The following is a 20,995-nucleotide window of genomic DNA, read 5'->3' as shown; positions in this document are numbered from 1 at the left end:
GAGGTAAATAATACTTTTTTATAAATATAAATTGGTGAGGCGGGTTGCAGGAGAGTGTTTTGAAGATGAGTTGATGGAGAAAAAAAAAATGTATGTGAAAAAAGTTGTCAATATATATATATACGGGACACGACAAGACGAGGACAAAAGACGTCTGAACTGCTATGCCATCTTGGATTGGACAGGTTGATCTCTACGGGACCTGTTAGATTGGTGACGTTCATCGTAGCTATTGTTACGGCGGTGGTTGTCGGGGTGGTGGTTACTTGGTAGCCACCCCCTTTGATTGTCATCTTTTACCGCACATGTCCCCGATGCAGCACCTTCTAATTCGAGTGATGGTTCACGCCTAAGCTCGAAAGTCGAGGTGTCTGGGCTTTTAGCCCGGCTTGCTTTTGATGCTTCAAAAGCGGTGCTTGCAAGTTCTCGGAGCGTCGAGATTGGCAACCCAACGTGGGCAGTAGGGCCCAAGTAGTTAATGAAGTTGGGAGACATGTTTGACAGGAACAGTTGTTTAAATGGTAATAAATATTCCATTCCGGTTTCAGTGAGCTTGCCAAAGTAAGCTGAACGAAGCCGGTGATAGTAGGCTTGTGGATGTTATTTTCGAGCTTGTCTGATATTGTTAGCCAACGAGCTATCGTGTTTGCGAGTCGCAGAACCACTCACTTCCGGCGCCGACAGAGATGGCCGCCTCGCTTCGCGTTCCTAGGAAACTATGCATTTTTTTTTTTTTTATGTGTTATTTCTTACATTAGTACCCCAGGTCATCTTAGGTTTCATTACATACAGTCGAGAAGAACTACTGAATATAAGATCAGCGTCAACTCACCATCAGTACGACCAAGAATATGTTTTTCGCGACGCGGATCCTGTGTTCTGCCTTACAAACAGTACAACGGAGCGGATCCTATGCAGCGACCCAAAAAAACGATTCCGAAAGAGAGGGAAACGAGGCGGTCTTCTGGTCAGACTCCGGAGACGGGTACACCGTGCACCACTCCCTAGCATTCTTCTTGCCAATGTCCAGTCTCTTGACAACAAGGTTGATGAAATCCGAGCAAGGGTAGCATTCCAGAGGGACATCAGAGACTGTAACGTTCTTTGCTTCACGGAAACGTGGCTCACCGGAGAGACGCTATCCGAAGTGGTGCAGCCAACGGGTTTCTCCACGCATCGCGCCGACAGAAACAAACATCTTTCTGGTAAGAAGAGGGGTGGGGGCGTATGCCTTATGGCCAACGTGACATGGTGTGATGAAAGAAACATACAGGAACTCAAATCCTTCTGTTCACCTGATTTAGAATTCCTCACAATCAAATGTAGACCGCATTATCTACCAAGAGAATTCTCTTCGATTAAAATCACAGCCGTATATATCCCCCCCCAAGCAGACACATCCATGGCTCTGAACCAACTTTATTTAACTCTCTGCAAACTGGAAACAATTTATCCGGAGGCTGCATTCATTGTAGCTGGGGATTTTAACAAGGCTAATCTGAAAACAAGACTCCCTAAATTTTATCAGCATATCGATTGCACAACCAGGGGTGGAAAGACCTTGGATCATTGTTACTCTAACTTCCGCGACGCATATAAGGCCCTGCCCCGCCCCCCTTTCGGAAAAGCTGACCACGACTCCATTTTGTTGATCCCTGCCTACAGACAGAAACGAAAACAAGAGGCTCCCACGCTGAGGTCTGTCCAACGCTGGTCCGACCAAGCTGACTCCACACTCCAAGACTGCTTCCATCACGTGGACTGGGAGATGTTTCGTATTGCGTCAGATAACAACATTGACGAATACGCTGATTCGGTGTGCGAGTTCATTAGAACGTGCGTTGAAGATGTCGTTCCCATAGCAACGATTAAAACATTCCCTAACCAGAAACCGTGGATTGATGGCAGCATTCGTGTGAAACTGAAAGCGCGAACCACTGCTTTTAATCAGGGCAAGGTGTCTGGTAACATGACCGAATACAAACAGTGCAGCTATTCCCTCCGCAAGGCTATCAAACAAGCTAAGCGCCAGTACAGAGACAAAGTAGAATCTCAATTCAACGTCTCAGACACAAGAGGCATGTGGCAGGGTCTACAGTCAATCACGGACTACAGGAAGAAATCCAGCCCAGTCACGGACCAGGATGTCTTGCTCCCAGGCAGACTAAATAACTTTTTTGCCCGCTTTGAGGACAATACTGTGCCACTGACACGGCCTGCAACAAAAACATGCGGTCTCTCCTTCAGACGGCATCCCCAGACGGCATCCCCAGCCGCGCCCTCAGAGCATGCGCAGACCAGCTGGCCGGTGTGTTTACGGACATATTCAATCAATCCCTATACCAGTCTGCTGTTCCCACATGCTTCAAGAGGGCCACCATTGTTCCTGTTCCCAAGAAAGCTAAGGTAACTGAGCTAAACGACTACCGCCCCGTAGCACTCACATCCGTCATCATGAAGTGCTTTGAGAGACTAGTCAAGGACCATATCACCTCCATCCTACCTGACACCCTAGACCCACTCCAATTTGCTTACCGCCCAAATAGGTCCACAGACGATGCAATCTCAACCACACTGCACACTGCCCTAACCCATCTGGACAAGAGGAATACCTATGTGAGAATGCTGTTCATCGACTACAGCTCGGCATTCAACACCATAGTACCCTCCAAGCTCGTCATCAAGCTCGAGACCCTGGGTCTCGACCCCGCCCTGTGCAACTGGGTACTGGACTTCCTGACGGGCCGCCCCCAGGTGGTGAGGGTAGGCAACAACATCTCCTCCCCGCTGATCCTCAACACTGGGGCCCCACAAGGGTGCGTTCTGAGCCCTCTCCTGTACTCCCTGTTTACCCACGACTGAGTGGCCACGCACGCCTCCAACTCAATCATCAAGTTTGCGGACGACACAACAGTGGTAGGCTTGATTACCAACAACGACGAGACGGCCTACAGGGAGGAGGTGAGGGCCCTCGGAGTGTGGTGTCAGGAAAATAACCTCACACTCAACGTCAACAAAACTAAGGAGATGATTGTGGACTTCAGGAAACAGCAGAGGGAACACCCCCCTATCCACATCGATGGAACAGTAGTGGAGAGGGTAGCAAGTTTTAAGTTCCTTGGCATACACATCACAGACAAACTGAATTGGTCCACTCACACAGACAGCATCGTGAAGAAGGCGCAGCAGCGCCTCTTCAACCTCAGGAGGCTGAAGAAATTTGGCTTGTCACCAAAAGCACTCACAAACTTCTACAGATGCACAATCGAGAGCATCCTGGCGGGCTGTATCACCGCCTTGTATGGCAACTGCACCGCCCTCAACCGTAAGGCTCTCCAGAGGGTAGTGAGGTCTGCACAACGCATCACCGGGGGCAAACTACCTGCCCTCCAGGACACCTACACCACCCGATGCTACAGGAAGGCCATAAAGATCATCAAGGACATCAACCACCCGAGCCACTGCCTGTTCACCCCGCTGTCATCCAGAAGCGGGGTGAATCAAAGCTGGGACCGAGAGACTGGAAAACAGCTTCTATCTCAAGGCCATCAGACTGTTAAACAGCCACCACTAACATTGAGTGGCTGCTGCCAACACACTGTCAATGACACTGACTCAACTCCAGCCACTTTAATAATGGGAAATGATGGGAAATGATGTAAATATATCACTAGCCACTTTAAACAATGCTACCTTATATAATGTTACTTACCCTACATTATTCATCTCATATGCATACGTATATACTGTACTCTATATCATCGACTGCATCCTTATGTAATACATGTATCACTAGCCACTTTAACTATGCCACTTTGTTTACATACTCATCTCATATGTTATACTGTACTCGATATCATCTACTGTATCTTGCCTATGCTGCTCTGTACCATCACTCATTCATATATCCTTATGTACATATTCCTTATCCCCTTACACTGTGTATAAGACAGTAGTTTTTTGGGAATTGTTAGTTAGATTACTTGTTCGTTATTACTGCATTGTCGGAACTAGAAGCACAAGCATTTCGCTACACTCGCATTAACATCTGCTAACCATGTGTATGTGACAAATAACATTTTATTTTATTTGATTACTGAATTCTATTTTCAAAACCGTGGCAAGTCGTTTTGCACATTTTGCTCTTGTAGACAGATGAACCTTGTCACGTGTCTGTTGTACGTTCGCTTCAAAAGGTAGAGTCTGTCTGCATTCGTAGCATTTGGGTAGCCATCCAAGGCGTCCTCTATGTCAGCTAAGAATGTCTCAGTGTCGTTTGGCTTTCCTGGAACGGGGTCAAAGAGGCGGAGGTTTTTGACGATTTTGTCAAGGCGATCCCCGCCAAGTGCGCGGGGAGCATCTGCACTCTCCTGTGGGGAATTGTGGGCCGAAAGGCCAAGAGGAAAAGTCAAGCTGTGGTTGTGTTGGCGAGGAGGCCCCAATTCACTATGGGCAGAATGGCCAAGAGAAAGAGGCTGAAATCTCCTGTCATCTACATTCCCTCGGTTTCTGAGCTCCGGATGTAAGCTAGGTTGCTTGGTTTGGTTGTCCTGCGATAGCGCGTGACTGTTCTGGAGTTCCTCCAGATGATACCTAAGGGTGGTGTTCTGCTGCATCGCAGAGTCCACCTGGGAGTTGATTGCTCCGCTCGGCCTCATACTTATCTGTCATGGTTTGCAGTGAGAGGTCCAGAGTGTGGAGTGAGAGATCCAGTGATGCAATGTCCTCCTTTTGTTTAGAGGTCGCCTTTTCCAACTTTCTCACCTGGTCTTTCTCATCCTTCATTAAATCAGCGACTTCAATGAGTTCTGCTGTTTTGTCCTCCAACTTGGTCATTGTGTTCATTAACAGATCGTCTTTGGTCTGCAGCTTTTGGAATAGAGCATTATTGCTTTGAGTGGTTTCATTCACAACTGTTTGCAGGGCATCAAGTTGCTCGCCCCGGTTTCTAGCTAGCGTGGACTTCATCGTATTTAGTTTTGGCTAAAACGGACTTGGTCAATAGTTTGTTTGCGTTCTTTGTTATAAGTGTTAGACAGATCTTCCAATTTATCTGTCCTCACACACAGTTCCTCGGCTAGCAGTAGCTTCTCCTTTTCGGCATTCGATGCCAGCTCCCAGGTTCTCTCCACCTGTGCCTTGAACCACCAGCTTCCTCCTCGTGCCTCTGCTGGGCACTGAGGTACTGGTGCACTGTCCATCTCTGCTGGTGGGCATAGTTGAGGGCTAAACTGGAGAGAACCTTTACCAGGCCTCCGCCTGATGGTCTATTTTGAGGAGCATCTGTCGCAATGTCTGCATTTTTCTCGCTTATGTTATCGACATCTAACATTTCCAGCCCCTCGGCATAGTTAGGATTTGCATTGTTGCTGAGGTCAGCGATCTATCTTTCTGTGGGTGAAGGTCCACTGATTAGAGGGGAAATGGGTGGAAACCCATTTGATGGATTGCTCATTGTTATGATTATCAGTTATTTCAATTTATGTAATGTTTGGGTTTTTGAGTTGGAGGCTGCCACCACGATTTAACTCAGTTTGTAAATGTCAATGTTATTACTGAACTTGCCAAAACAGATTTAATTGATTAAATCGAATTTAATGATAAATCTAGCCTGTATAGGCTATTTGGGAATTTGAACTTTAATTCACCTGAAAGAGTTGCTATCTCTAAGTTAACGTTGAAAAGTTGAACTATGTCTCATTGGTTAGAACACTTTAGTTTGCGTATTATTTAAATAATCAACCTGGAAAGGAAGTGTAGCAATTTAATGTATGTATTAAATTGAATGAGCCAATGATATCCAATCAGTTGAGATATCGTACAGCATAACCTGAATTATTTAAAAATAATTACTGGTGATTCTTCACCACCGGAGGTCACTGTTAACACAAGCTAAAATCGACCAGGTACCAGTGAAGGTAGAATTTCACAATGCTGTAAAAAGGTCTCCCTAAACACCATTAAGCTGGTAAAACAGATTTAATTTATTAATCAATTTGAATGATTAGTCAACCCTGTATAGGCTACAGGAATTAGCTTTAATTAACCTGAAATAGTTGCTATATCTAAGTTAATGTGGAACAGTTTAACCATGTCTCATTGGTTAGAACACATTAGTTTGTGTATTATTCCAATAACCAACCTGGAAAGGTAGTGTATCAATTTAATGTATGTATAAAATTGAAAGACAGTATTATCCAATCAGTTGAGACTGGTTTGATATCCTACAGCTTAACCTGAATTATTTCACGAAAAATGACTGGCGATTCGTCGCCAGAGGTTACTGATAGCGCAAGCTGAAATCTCACAGGATTCCCGCCTGGTGCGGGAATTCACTATGAACAAAGGGGAAAACAAAAATGGCTGCTCCGCTTTGTTAGCTTAGCATCTGGCGCAATGCTTTCTTGCGCAGGGTTTCCACCTCGCCGCACAAGGGAAGTTCCCTCCAACAAGGGAACGGGTTTGCTAGGTGACGTCTTACGTTCAACCCTTATACTCTTCACGTTACCTAATGCGAGAGGTAGCGAGATAATGACTTTGCTTCGGTCAAACGAATATATCTACTCCAATTTCCATAATGGCTGGCTCATATGTCCTCTGCTCTAGGAATTGCTTATGACGGAGTCAGGTCGCTCCTGAAAGCGATCGACAGAAATAGTTGTTGGGCCCAACTAGTATTATTCTTAGAATGCCTGCATCGGCTGGTACTTATGCCCTGGCTCGTAACATTCAGTAGACCCCCCCTACACACTGGCTTTCGTCAGAAATACAACAGGGTGGTTCTCTCCCGACCAGTATCTGGGTGAAATTGAACGTCACACACACACTTTCGCTTCTCTCCCGCACTAGTCCTGCCTATAGCTATTAATGGTATATATGTATCTTGCTACACAATTGTTATGGAATTAACCCAACAGTACGGCCTAGTCCTCTCTTAGAATCCTCACAGGGGGCGCCAATATGTTGTGACGTTGTATTAGTTAATGTGATGACTGTTGCTCATCGAATTATTAAACGTTTCTTATTGAGTGATTAACTGAATCAAGCAATTATTAACTCATTAACCTGCGGCACCATGGGAAAAAATATGTTTTTATTGAGTTTCTATTTCCCAAATTAACTCAAAGACTATCCGAATATCGATTTTACAACAGCCGCTAATTAATCAGTTACCTCTACAATCTCGTTCTGAACGTCGTATAATCCGGGAATCTGCACGGACCCGGGTCTCACCAATGAGTTCGTACCACACCTTTCTTAGTTGAGTATTTATTTACTAGAAAGCTAAAATGATGATAAAAGATACACATACACAAAAACACATTCTAGGCTATTGATTAGAACTTAGTATAACGGGCCAACACACTATGGCGCGTGTTACCCAAAATGGGGATTTAAAAGAGAGAGAAAAGAGAAAGTACACGAGAGAAATATACATTTGGGTGAATTTGTCAGCTATGTTTATTCTAACCCTAGCCTTGCCCCAAACTGCCGCTCTTATGGGTCAGAATATAAGGATGTAATTACGTGGGGAAGGTCTCTGTGGATTCTCCGCGTGGACCGTTCAGGCTGCTCAATGACGCACTTCTCCGGCGCACCTCTCTGGTCGTCCTCACGATGTCAGTGTCCTTTTGGCTTAGGGGCTCTTCTGAGGACAGACAGCTCTGTAGCTCAGAGCTCACAGCGTAGGAATGAAACAGTGTAGATACCACGATTCGATGGGAGATGGAGGCTAGGTGGTTCTACTTGAATTCACCCACTTAGACACAGCTACTCATCCGTAGCTTGGGTAGAAAAATATTTCTTTGTCTTCAAACGTGTTGTGTTTTGGGTTAGTTGACTTTTTAGACCTCGGCTGCAGCTTGGGTCACATAGTCTAATCTGTAAATTCTTTAATCAAAGGTTTTATACCCTCGTGTCAGAAGTGGGCGTAACCGCCTTTAGGGCCCTTCTCTGGGCGTACCAAGTTATGGGCAAGGTCTAGATTTGATTCAAATCCAATTTTAGACAACTAACTTCACATTTCATCTTTACCAAAACATTCTCTTTGATTTGGACATTTTCCATACAACGTACAATGTATAAACATCAAACATATTCTAGGTAAACTGTTGATGTTACAATGTTTTCGTAATAACGTCATCTATTAACCTTTAAAAACAAAACAAAAATTACATACATTTTCATATTCCATCTATCGTCATGACCACCATTGTGGCTGACAGAAACCATTGTTCCTAAGTCCCTTTATTTCATGTTTAAAGTTCTGAGGCTGGTTTTCCATATTAACAGGACAAAAGGAATTACTACTAGATCTCTCCTCCTCTGTTGGGGTTGAGAGATAATCTGTAGGGTTGTGGTCTCCTGTAACCTGACCTGATCAGGACAACTTTTTCCCACTGACCTTTGTCGATAGCGCCTGATAAATTCAGGGCAGCAATGTTATTGAGAGCAGTAGCAACATATCTGCAGTTCTCCATGTCTAACATTATATCTTTAGAAAAAACTGCAGTAGAAAGGTTTATCTAAGCATAACGAAAAGCTCATTTTAATGACACAAGATGCTACACTGCAGATCAAACTGAAACTCATCTCTCGGCATGTCCAGCCCACACATTATCATGGCTAGTGGGAAGGTTCCTTACTTTTTCTTTGGCTAAACCAACTAGGCTCATAATTTAACAACTTAATTCGTATTTAAAGATGGCATAAGAGTTTGTTATTAAGGCACATGAATGTTCACATGTTCGAGAAGGCATTTCTGCCCCCCAAAAAACCTCTCCTGTGAAGTCGTGACTTGCGACATACGCCTTTTCTGAATCGGGTCACAATTACACTGTAGTCTGGTGGAGGTAGATCCAATTTACAAAGCCAGGAGAATGGACAGACGATATAGGACCTGGTAATGAAAAACATAAGTAATATAGGAAAGATAGAAGAAGAAGACAACTTTGTGGAAAGCTATAGTACAGCTCTGCAAATGGCAAGTTGTGAATGTAAGATGAAAGGATGGAGAGAGGGAGGAGAAGGGGAAGAAAGCTGGGGAACGGAAGGAGGGTAAATGGGAGTGGAAGCGAGGAGAGGAGATGAGAGGAGAGGAGAGCAAAGAGGTCCATAAGCCCCTGGATGAGGAGATAGCATGAGGCTGACTCTCCCAGGACAGCTTTGACAGGTTTCAGAAGTGGGGGAGCCTGCAGCTAGAAGTGTCTGCTCTTCCCGCACCATTAGGAGCGGCTGCGAGGGGCTGCCAGGGAAAATGTGATTGGGAGTATTAAGACAAACAAAACAGGAGAAAGTGTTGTGGGTGTTCCCCCCCTTTTGTCACAGTAGGCGAATGAAAGTCACAAAACTCCAGGAGAAAACTTTGTCTTTTATTGGAAATAGAAAGTGATTTCTGTAGTCCATTCCTTTCATTCCTTCCATGAACTGCCAGTCTCTTCTGTTGTTGTATCAAACAAAAGGTTAAAAATAGCATCCCAAATTAAGCTTATTACTAACAATGAAGTTACATCAATCTGAGAGTACTGACTCACGTTGCTGGAAAATCTATAGCTGTCCTATCATGGACTCCTGGGTGTGAAACACAAGTAAATAAAACAGATACATAAATACATAAAAAAGATGGATGGGAGAATAAAAGCAGGATCAACTTTTCTCCCACAAACAGCTTAGTATTGGTGATGTATGTTCAGAGAGAGTGAGAAAGAGAGACAGCCTGCAGAGAGCACCGTCCACCCTGCCAAAATAAAGATGAGTTGGGGCCCGTGCTGAGGCCCGTAGTAAAGGAGACGTCTGCCATGGCGGAGGCCCCTGAGATCTAATCAGAGGGCTTAATATCCCCGACAGCCAGGAGACCTTGGCCCCTCTGCCCCGCCGCCTCAGCTCAGACCAGCCCCAGACCTGCTCACTCATTCGGCCTCCACTCACACAGCCAGACAAGTCCACAAAGTCGTATTCCTCGCTCTCTCTCTCGCACTCGCTCGCTCTCTTTCGAACACACTCGTTTTTTCCACTCTCTCTCTCTCCCTCTATTCCCTGTCTTTCTCTCTCCCTCTCTTTCCCTGTCTCTCTCTCCCTCTCTTTCCCTGTCTCTCTCTTTCCCTCTCTTTCCCTGTCTCTCTCTCTCCCTCTCTTTCCCTGTCTCTCTCTCTCCCTCTCTTTTTCTGTCTCTCTCTCCCTCTCTTTCCCTGTCTCTCTCTCTCCCTCTCTTTACCTGTCTCTCTCTTTCCCTCTCTTTCCCTGTCTCTCTCTCCCTCTCTCTCCCTCTCTTTCCCTGTCTCTCTCGCTCCCTCTCTTTCCTTGTCTCTCTCTCCCTCTCTTTCCCTGTCTCTCTCTCCCCCTCTCTTTCCCTGTCTCTCTCTCTCCCTCTCTTTCCCTGTCTCTCTCTTTCCCTCTCTTTCATTGTCTCTCTCTCCCCCTCTCTTTCCCTGCCTCTCAGTTTCTTGCTTTGTATCTTGCTTCCTCTCTCTGCTATTACTATGGCCCTGTGTAGCCATTAATATGGACAGTTCTAAACGCGAGGTGCCAAAACTCAGTGTCATAAAAAAAATGCGCCCACTTCCCCAATGTTAAAAATATTTTCGCACAGCCCTCGCCTTGTCCTGTAAAACATTTTTGAACACCCTCCCCCTCATAAGATTAACTCAAATTAATGTTTCCGACCACAAATAACTAACTTTAGTGACGCTGTGTTTATAAATATGGATATCAACTTTGCCACTTCGGCATGCTTTTGTGGCACTTCGATTACACACAAGGCTATGGGCCAGAAGATTGAGGGTTCGCCGACCACCACACCTCTCCCGGCCTGTTTCATTAGACCCACACTACGAGCCAGCTGTAGACAATGATCAGCTAGGTGGAAATCAGATTTTCAACATTTTGATGTTATATTTATAATTATATATGCAACAAATTTTACACCAACAGTTTCTGTGCCAACGCACCACAACCAATAAGCAAAGCATACTGACTTTGGGTGCTTGAATGTCATGATTTGCGTTTTTAACACCACAATCTGGACAGTTTGGATGCCTGAATTATATTTTGAACGAACGTGCACATGTAGCCTACAGGAGACTTTTGAAGTAGCTTAATCAGATTAAACGTTGTGTTTATGGAAAGGGGTCACCTAGTCCGTTGCACAACTGAATGCATTCAACTGAATTTAACCCAACCCCTCTGAATCAGAGAAGTGAAGGGGGCTGCCTTAATCGACACCCATGTCATTAGCGTCTGGGGAGCAGGTGTTGTTGGGGGTTAACTGCCTTGCTCAAGGGCAGAAATGCAGATTTTTCCACCTTGCCGGCTCAGGGATTCAAACCAGCGACCTTTTGGTTACTGGCTCAACGCTCTTAACTTTATGCTACCTGTCTCCCCTAAAAGGTAATACATTTTAAAAGATAAATGGCAAATATTTAGGCTATATTGAAGTGTTAGGTTCTAGGTGCGTGAGGAATAGCTGCTTGGAGGCAGAGCACGCATGCCGCTTTCCTGAACAACTGGGCCTGTTGGGAGCATATGTGGCCACATTTTTATAGCACAACTTAGGAGAATGATGATCCGCAACAGACAGCGTATCTCAGGTCTTAAAATATGGCCAGACTGGCCTGGTATTGTGTCTTTATATGCCTTATAAACTGTCCAGAGTAGACCCACAACTGATCCAAATTGAATTAGTGGAATAACATATTCAAATCACAGGGCTTTTGTACCGTTATCCAAATGACAATTTCACTGCAGTTTACAGCCTAGAGTAAGTTGAATGTTTAACTCACTTGAAAACAATAAGGCAATTACTAATTGCTATGTAGTGTTGTAGGCTAGTCTAGGTAAGATAATTGTCCCTAAACAACATCAATAGGGGAGCTTTTGGAGCTGCCTCTCCGCTTATACTGAACATTGTTGCAGCTTTGAATGATTTTACGTGTGGTATCATTGTTAGTTAGAATATTGCAGATCTGGACAAACTGTCCACCTACCACTATTGTCACTTTGAAAGGTGGATAGAGGGCAGGATAGACAGTTAGACTGGTAGACTATATTGGCCTGTGGTATAGTTAGTATGTGAAGAAGTGCAGTGCATAATGGAACCTCCAAAACACCTTGATATAGGGGAGGTGCATGCAAGCAGATGATGGAATAAATCATATAGTAAAACCTGCAAATAGGGTGAATGTAAACCTGGGGGAAAATGCATGATAAAAGCTAAATAAAAAGTTAGACAACACTCCCCTAATAGCCCACTGGGTGTTTTGACTCATAGTGTTACCATTACTGATGATCAAACTGTGAATTCATATTTGCCAGAGATATGTTTCAAGGATTGGTACAAACGTACCAATGACTTCAACCCACTGAATATTGATGTATGAACAAGGTCAGAAGACATGTTAACATCATGATATGAGGAGCTCACCTGACACCTCTCTTGTGTACTGTATTGTAGGTAGGCCGGTGTGGCAGATGAAAGTGTTTATTTATAACTAGGGAAGTCATTTAAGAACTAATTCTTATTTATAATGACGGCCTACTTGTAAAGTCCCCTAACCCGGATGACGCTGGGCCAATTGTGTGCCGGCCTATGGGACTCCCGATCACGGCCGGTTGTGATACAGCCCGGGATCAAACCTGGGTCTGTAGTGATGCCTCCCAGTCCAAAAATGATAACGCACTGTTGTTGGTTTGACCTGTTTCTATGCAGAGCAGACAGACAACACCATGGCTTTAAAAAACAGCTATTGTCTGCAAGCCTATTTTCAGTTTTAAAAAATATGTTAAAAACACAATCAAAGCCACAATCATTGTAGCCTCTTAGAACAAAGTAGTTGTATAGTTAAAGCGTTGGATATTCTCATGTTGTAGTTAACCTTGGGATAAAACAAGGCTGTTGTGAATAGAACATCCAGCAAGCTGTCTCTATCTCTGTCTGTTTGTCCTTGTGTTTTTAAAAGTGTGCCATAACCCATAACCATAGCTGTAGCATTGTTTGTTGGTTCATTAGTGTGACTTTGTTCATATCAGTGTTCAACACAGTGTTTAGTTTAGTCGTGTATCACAGACAGCTGTCACTGAGATATTAGTAGCCAGGCAGTGTCTGTCACTCTGGATGTAAAGCGCGAGCTGGAGATATATAAACGTTTATTTAAAAATATATATTTAAGGATCGTAGGTGGCGGCCATCCTGGTGTCTGTTTGCCGGAGCTAAGTGAGCCTCAGGCATATACAGCTCAATAATTAATATCAGCTCTCCCTGGTGCACTCAAATTGGGACATGTTGATGTTGCGAGCTCCGCCATGCGCCCGTGCGCTGCAGTGTGGCTCCCATCAGGGGCAAATGGGCTGAAGCGACCCCAAAGTGCTCTCAAATAGACACCTCACCTTTAGCGGCTGCTTTTCATTCACCTCCCTGCGGGCCTCAGCCCCTCAGCCCAGGCGGTGCATGCATTAAGAGAAAAGTTATTTTGAGCCGTTAAGAAATTCAAATGAAGCCTGGCCCCACATGGTAACTTTTCGGAAGCAGTCTGTACGTACTTCCTTAAAGCACAGGGGTCTGGGATAACAAACGCCATGTTTGAAGTGCCCCTCTGAGAACACAGAAGAGACACACGCACGCACACACACTCACACACTCACAAACACACACACACACAAATTACACAGACAAGCACACACGCATACACCCATCTCCCTAGTCTACTGTAGCAACGTGGATTATCTATGGCTTAATTAAAGCACAAATGCATAGTATATATTTATATATTTTAAGTGCTAGGCAAGTTGTATGCGTGTATGTGTTTATATCATAGTGACTGTAGTCTTAGTCTGCATGAATAAATAGTGCATCTGCATGAATATTTATATTGTCAATATCATTAGCGATGTAGAGTAATGGAGGCCATGTTTTGCACGAAGCAATGCCAATTTCTTCTGTGGTTGTTTATTTTCTAGTTTGTTGTCCCCACAGTATTTCTAAATAAAGATCATCATTATTCTCATAACATTATGTCCTAGCTCACTGTACTGTAGCAGCACAGCCGGGTCAATCAAAGCCTATCAAAGTTCACTTCTTTTTTTCTTAATTACTGACATCATAATGTCCTTTATTGTCCGTACAACATATTCAGGCGCCCGGATTTAGTGCGTTTTCCTAGCCATTGTCGACGCATATATATATTGGCTTTACAATCATTTGTTTCTCTTTTTTGTTTTTGTTTCATTTAGACTATTTAATTGTGGTTTATTTTGCATTCGCCGTTATTTCCTGATAGCTGTATTTGTTTTGTTAACAACATTTTAAATATTTTACTATGATTTCAAAAAAGAAACTCATTTTTGTTTTTCCTCTTTCTCTCCCTCTCTCTCTGTCCCTCTCTCTCTCCCCCGCTCTCTCTGTCCCTCTCTCTCTCTCCCTCTCTCTCTGTCCCTCTCTCTCTGTCCCTCTCCTTCTCCCTCTCTCTCTCTCTCTCTCTCTCCCTCTCTCCCCCTCTCTCTCCCCCTCTCTCCCTCTCCCTCACTCTGTCTATAGTATTTGTCCAGGCCAGCAAGCTCCAGCAACACATCTTCTCAGCCCATGGCCAGGAGGATAAGATATACGACTGCTCCCCGTGCCCACAGAAGTTCTTCTTCCAGACCGAGCTACAGGTAAACCCAAACTTAGCCCTGGTAGTGGTCACCAACACCAAGCACACGCACTCACTCACTCACTCACTCACTCACACACTCACTCACTCACTCACTCACTCACTCACTCACTCACTCACTCACTCACTCACTCACTCACTCACTCACACACACACTCACTCACTCACACACTCACTCACATGCAAGCAGGAGCACACACACATACACATGCAAGCAGGAGCACACACACATACCCACATTACACTTTGCCTCCTCTCTGTTCCGGTTGAGACTGGGAGACTCAGACAGAATTACCCCAGTTGGTTTCCAAACTAATTTGTGATCAACAGATATAGAATGATTTGATTTGCTTATTAGACCTTACATATCTAGAATTAGAAGGATTAGGAGAATGTGCTTTTTGGGGAGTATTAACTATACTGTGCAGAGACAAAACACAGTTCAGTCAATAATATGCCAGCAACTCCCAGCCTCGTAATCACAGAGGAGGCACTCATAGCTAAATATGATCTGTGACTGTAGGGATGCCAAATCTGCCCTTCAACAAAGTTAGAATTTGGACTCTTTGAAACTTTCAACGTTGTAGAGATAATCCATTTGCAAGCCATCTCTTCCCACTATCCTCAGAGTACTTAAACAAAATGAAATAATTTCAGTTGTCAACTTGTTGTTTTTAAGCAGCTCGATCATATTTGGGGGAATTGTACCCTGGCAGGGCATGCCACATCTTTCCTAGTTCCTTGTACAAATCTTATATATGAATATAGCCATCTAAGTAGAGTGTTCATATGTCCAAGCACCTTGTGAAACCCGCTAGTACACTCTTGGGAAAAGGGTTCCAAAAGGGTTCTGCGGCTGTCCTAATAGGAGAACCTTTTTTGGTTCCAGATAAAAGACATTTTGATTCCAGGGAGAACTCTTTTGGGTTCCATGTAGATAGGGTTCTAAATGGAACCCAAAAGAGTTCTACCTGAAACCAAAAGGGGTTACTCAAAGGGTTATCCTATGGGGACAGCCAAAGAATCCTTTTCGGTTCTAGATCGCACCTTCTTTTCTAAGACTGTACCGAACATCATACTACTGACCTCTAACCCCAAACACCACTTACACAGATTGGTGGCGCTAGCTCAGTATTAGCATCGAGCCAGCAGATGGAAGGGTGAATCCAAGGTTTTAGCTTAGCATTGATCAGACAGTTCATATTGAGATTCAGCCAGTAAACACATATCCATGGTGTGCCAGGAGGAAGGTGAATGTGATTATTATCTACCGGTCAGTTGAGTCTACAGAACAGACCAGCATGAATAAAATAAGTGTTGATGCACCACCCACCAACATACAGGTTCCTCATGGAGGACAAGGTTATTAGTAACTAAAAAGTATTGTGTTTAACTAACACGTCTTGTGTGTGTTCTCTATCTCTCTACACAACATGGCAAACAGCATCTGATTTATCCCACTTCATCTCTCATTGGAACGAGTGTTTCGAGTGTTTTCGCTATAGCCAGGGTTGTTACAAGTACCTGTAAACAATCTCAAATAACCTGGGGATGTTTTTCCTACTTTTTACTCTGACATGTTTTGGGATCCAGCTCCCGGAGGTGTTGTTTCATGCTTATATTGTTTTACACCCTTTGTGAAGAGATGGAGAGCAAACATGAAAGATCTATGGCACTTTGTTGTGGAGCAGAGGGTTGTGAAAAGGAGAGCATGTATTGAGCATAGGGGATAAGATCATCATCAAATTCAACCTGTGCCATGGCATGCTCCTGAAGCAACCCCAAGTGGGTGCATACGCACATAGACACACACACGTGTGCGCACATGCTCAAACACACACACACACACACACACACACACACACACACACACACACACACACACACACACACACACACACACACACACACACACAGGCTTATCACACTTAAACATGCATTCAGAACACAGCATTACATACATTCACATTATATAAGATACACAAGCAGTTTATTAACACCAAGACCATCCACTGACTCCGCCTGGAGTTCCTTAATTTTAATAATGAAGACACGTGTTTTCAAAGAAAATTATGTTTTTCTTTATAGACCTACAATGTGTTGTACAGCGTGGACAATGTTTCTAGAATATACAGTTGAAGTCAGAAGTTTACACACACCTCAGCTAAATACATTTAACTCTTAGGGCTGAAATCCCGTTAACGGGATCGATATGACAACAGGCAGTGAAAGTGCAGGGCGCCAAATTGAAAAACAACAAAAGTCTCATAATTTAAATTCCTCAAGGATACAAGTATTCTAAACCATTTTAAAGATAACATTCTCATTAATCCAGCCACAGTGTCTGATTTCAAAAAGGCTTTACAGCGAACGCACCAAAAACGATTATGTTAGGTTACCACCAAGCCACAGAAAAACACAGCCATTTTCCAGCCAAAGAGAGGAGTCACAAAAAGCCCAAATAGAGATAAAATGAATCACTAACCTTTGATGATCTTCATCAGATGACACTCATAGGACTCCATGTTACACAATATATGTATGTTTTGTTTGAGAAAGTTCATATTTATATAAAGAAATCTGAGAATACATCGACTCGTTATGTTCAGTAGTTCCAAAAACATCCAGTGATTTTGCATAGCCACATCAATTTACAGAAATACTCATCATAAATGTTGATGAAAATACAAGTGTTATACATGGAATTATAGATATACTTCTCCTTAATGCAACCGCTGTGTCAGATTTCAAAAAAGCTTTACAGAAAAAGCAAACCATGCAATAATCTGAGAACGGCGCTCAGAAAACATTTACATATATCCGCCATGTTGGAGTCAACAGAAATCAGAAATAACATTATAAATATTCACTTACCTGATCTTCATCAGAATGCACTCCCAGGAATCCTAGTTCCACAATAAATGTTTGATTTGTTCGATAATGTCCATAATTCTTTCCAAATAGCTACTTTTGTTAGCGCGTTTGGAAAACAAATCAAAACTCACGAAGCGCGTTCACTAGTTGCAGACGAAATGTCAAAAAGTTATGTTACAGTCCTTTAGAAACATGTCAAACAATGTATGGAATCAATCTTTAGGATGTTGGATTCTTTCTCAGGTTTTTGCCTGCCATATGAGTTCTGTTATACTCACAGACATCATTCAAACATGTTCTATCCAAATGTACTAATAATATGCATATATTCGCAACTGGGACTGAGGAGCAGGCAGTTTACTCTGGGCACCTTATTCATCCAAGCTACTCAATACTGCCCCCAGCCATAAAAAGTTAAGCCATTTTGCCACAACTTTGGAAGTATGTTTGGGGTCATTTTGTACCAGCTTCCTCCAGCATCTTCACAAGGTCCTTTGCTGTTGTTCTGGGATTGATTTGTACTTTCGCACCAAAGTTCGTTCATCTCTAGGAGACAGACCGCGTCTCCTTCCTGAGCGGTATGACGGCTGCGTTGTCCCATTGTGTTTATACATACTATTGTTTGTATAGATGAATGTGGTATCTTCAGGCATTTTGAAATTGCTTCCAAGGGTGAACCAGACTTATGGAGGCCTACAATTGTTTTTCTGAGGTCTTGGATGATTTCTTTTGGTTTTCCCATGATGTCAAGCAAAGAGGTACTGAGTTTGAAGGTAGGCCTTGAAATACATCCACAGGTACACCTCCAATTGACTCAAATAATGTCAATTAGCCTATCAGAAGCTTCTAAAGCCATGACATCATTTTCTGGAATTTTGAAAGCTGTTTATAGGCACAGTCAACTTAGTGTGTGTAAACTTCTGACCCACTGGAATTGTGATACAGTGAATTATAAGTGAAATAATCTCTGTAAACAATTGTTGGAGAAATGACTTGTGTCATGCACAAAGTAGATGTCCTAACCAACTCGCCAAAACTATAGTTTGTTAACAAGAAATGTGTGGAGTGGTTGAAAAACAAGTTTTAATAACTCCAACCTAAGAGTTGATGTCTCTTTTCTACTGGATCCATAATGCGGCATAATGCTAGTCAGTTTATGTACCGTATACGAGTTGTTTGTTTGGGGATGTTGGTTTTCATATCACTACTCAAAAATGTCTCCCTAACATGGTGAAGATATTTGTCAATCTCTTTGTAGTGAAGCTGTCATCCAGCAATGAGGAGATAGATGTTGCTTCTCTCTCTGCCTGGTCTACCTGGAGTTTTGAGTTTCTCTCTCCTCCTACACCCAGACACTCTGGCTACCTCGACTCCTCATCTCTCACTGTAGTCAGAGAGGTCAGGGGGTTACTGCAGGCAGGGGGGAGAGAGAATAGGGGAAGCAGGCATGGGGGAGAGAGGAGAGGAGAGGGAGAGCTGTCTGCCATGGTAGGCAGGTAAAGGGAAGCAGCAACGATATTTTATTAATTTGCTGCTGAGATTCCCTGAAACAGACCCAAGGCTGTGACTGGTATGCAGGGCCACTCCCCTCTCCCCCACCACCTCCCCCCTTCTCCTACACCGCCTCCCCCTGTGAACTCTACCCTGCGAGGGGTAGACAATTTTTGCCGGCCTGTCGAGATGGATGATGGGAGAGCATCCGTCTAATCAGCCCTCCCAGGACCCCCCGCCCGGCCACCCCCTCGGACCGGACAGATTGACTGACTCCTGGGCCTCGGTGACCCAGAATCCACAGTCCAGAAGAGACTCTGCTCTCCCCTAGACCATCATTGTTTCCTGAATCCTCCTGTGACCCGTCCCCAACCTCCACACACCACCTTTCCCCTTCCCCCATCCCATTAAAATATGGAGTGTAGATATTGCATGAGGTACTGATGGGGAGGGCCAATGGTTCAGTGTTGGTGCTATCAGGGCTAGCTGTGGTGTGGTCTCCAGTATGGTCTCCCTGCTCTCTCTCACTCGCTCTCTCTCTCTCTCGCTCTCTTTCTTTCTCTCTCATTCTCTCTCTCTCTCATTCTTTCTCTCTCTCTTTCATTCTCTCTCTCTCTCTCTCTCTCTCTCTCATTTTCTCTCTCTCTCTCTTCCACTACCCCCTACTGTCCACCACCCATGCACCCATAGAGGTAGGAGACACATCCTCTTCTAGTCTCTCCTCCAATCTACTGTACTCTTCCTTCCTCCCATGCCTTTACCCTGGTTTGGACAAGCCAGGGGTTTGTGGGTACTCAGGACTGGCCATACTGACATTTTTGTTCTCCCCTTTCCTCAGTATTAGATTCAGTGGATGTGTCTCTTCCTTATTACATAAGGCACTGAGTCACTGACAATGCTCTACTATTCCACTGGGTTAATGAGGCAGATATATTAACTGATGGAGGTGGCAGTGAATTAGCCACAGCTTAAATCTTTCTATAAGTGGAAGTTCGGACATTTTTTCTGGGATGAAATTCCCCCTCGTTCCTCTTGGCTGGGGCTCTTTTTTATACTACACTTTCATATCATTCCTTGGAAGTCATGTATGTCCTGCTCCAATTGACAGATGAGAGGAGAGGAGGGGAGTGAGTGGGTAGTCAATTTGTACACTAGGACTTCTCCTTCTCCCTCTTTTCTTAGATACCCGCAGGACACACCTTAATTGGAGTGTCTTTTAAAATGATTCCTTCAAAGACGCCGATGCTCGGTCCAAAGAGCCAGCTCTGTAATGAGTGCTAGAAGTCACAAGAACACATCTGTATCATGTTGTACTTCTTCTCACAAATTAAATCCTCCTTTTTCCTCTGTGTGTGATAGCCATTATTGCCAAGCTTTTAAATGAAGGAAATGTATTAGCTGGCGTGTTGCCGTGTTAGTGTAAACAGCAGAGCATGTCGTGACATCCATAATGTCTGGGGGAAATACTTACAAATTGGGAGAAAAGATTATATCTTGGAAATAGAGCAGAAATAATCACCATGGTTTGCTGTATTACTAATTATATTATTGCATTAGCATATGTAATAGCATAGCCCATTCTACTGTTGATCGGATAACAATTTTAAGTCTGCGAGAGCCAAATATACGCGGTCATCACACAAAATATTATTTAAACAATATTACATTATATTATTTAGTGTTAAGTTTGTCAGTGTTTTTTGGAGAGTGATGTTTATCTGTGTTTTTGGGTCTCTCGCCGACGTTGAGAAACTGAAACGAGGCAAAGCATTATTCTGACACGGTACATCGGGACTATAATTCCCATGAAGATTGATTTTAGAATGTGCCCATTTGGAATATGCCCCCACCTTGAGTGCATCATGTCCCTAACACTTTCCACTCTGAGGCTGATCTACATTTCACTTTTTGAGAATACACTATCTTCATTTGCCAAGTGTGACAGCTTCACATGCGTTTGAACTTCTGTTTTTACCTTTTTAAATGAC

The 20,995-nt window shown here is 43.7% G+C and overlaps 1 protein-coding gene across 8 annotated transcripts in view; it reads left to right on the top strand.

Moving 5' to 3' along the window:
• Window positions 1–20,995, top strand: part of LOC109874837 (zinc finger protein 521) — a 181,451-nt gene that overhangs the window by 126,282 nt on the left and 34,174 nt on the right. For all 8 annotated transcript variants that reach the window (XM_020466863.2, XM_031809978.1, XM_031809980.1 and 5 more), the window contains exon 7: window positions 14,528–14,643. In XM_020466863.2, the coding sequence (XP_020322452.1) occupies window positions 14,528–14,643 (116 nt within the window). The remainder of the gene's footprint in view (window positions 1–14,527; window positions 14,644–20,995) is intronic.

The sequence above is a fragment of the Oncorhynchus kisutch genome, linkage group LG30 (genome assembly GCF_002021735.2).
Source record: "Oncorhynchus kisutch isolate 150728-3 linkage group LG30, Okis_V2, whole genome shotgun sequence".
Taxonomy (NCBI): domain Eukaryota; kingdom Metazoa; phylum Chordata; class Actinopteri; order Salmoniformes; family Salmonidae; genus Oncorhynchus; species Oncorhynchus kisutch.
Note: the sequence above shows the minus strand (reverse complement) of the source record. Positions and strands in the feature narration are given on the sequence as shown.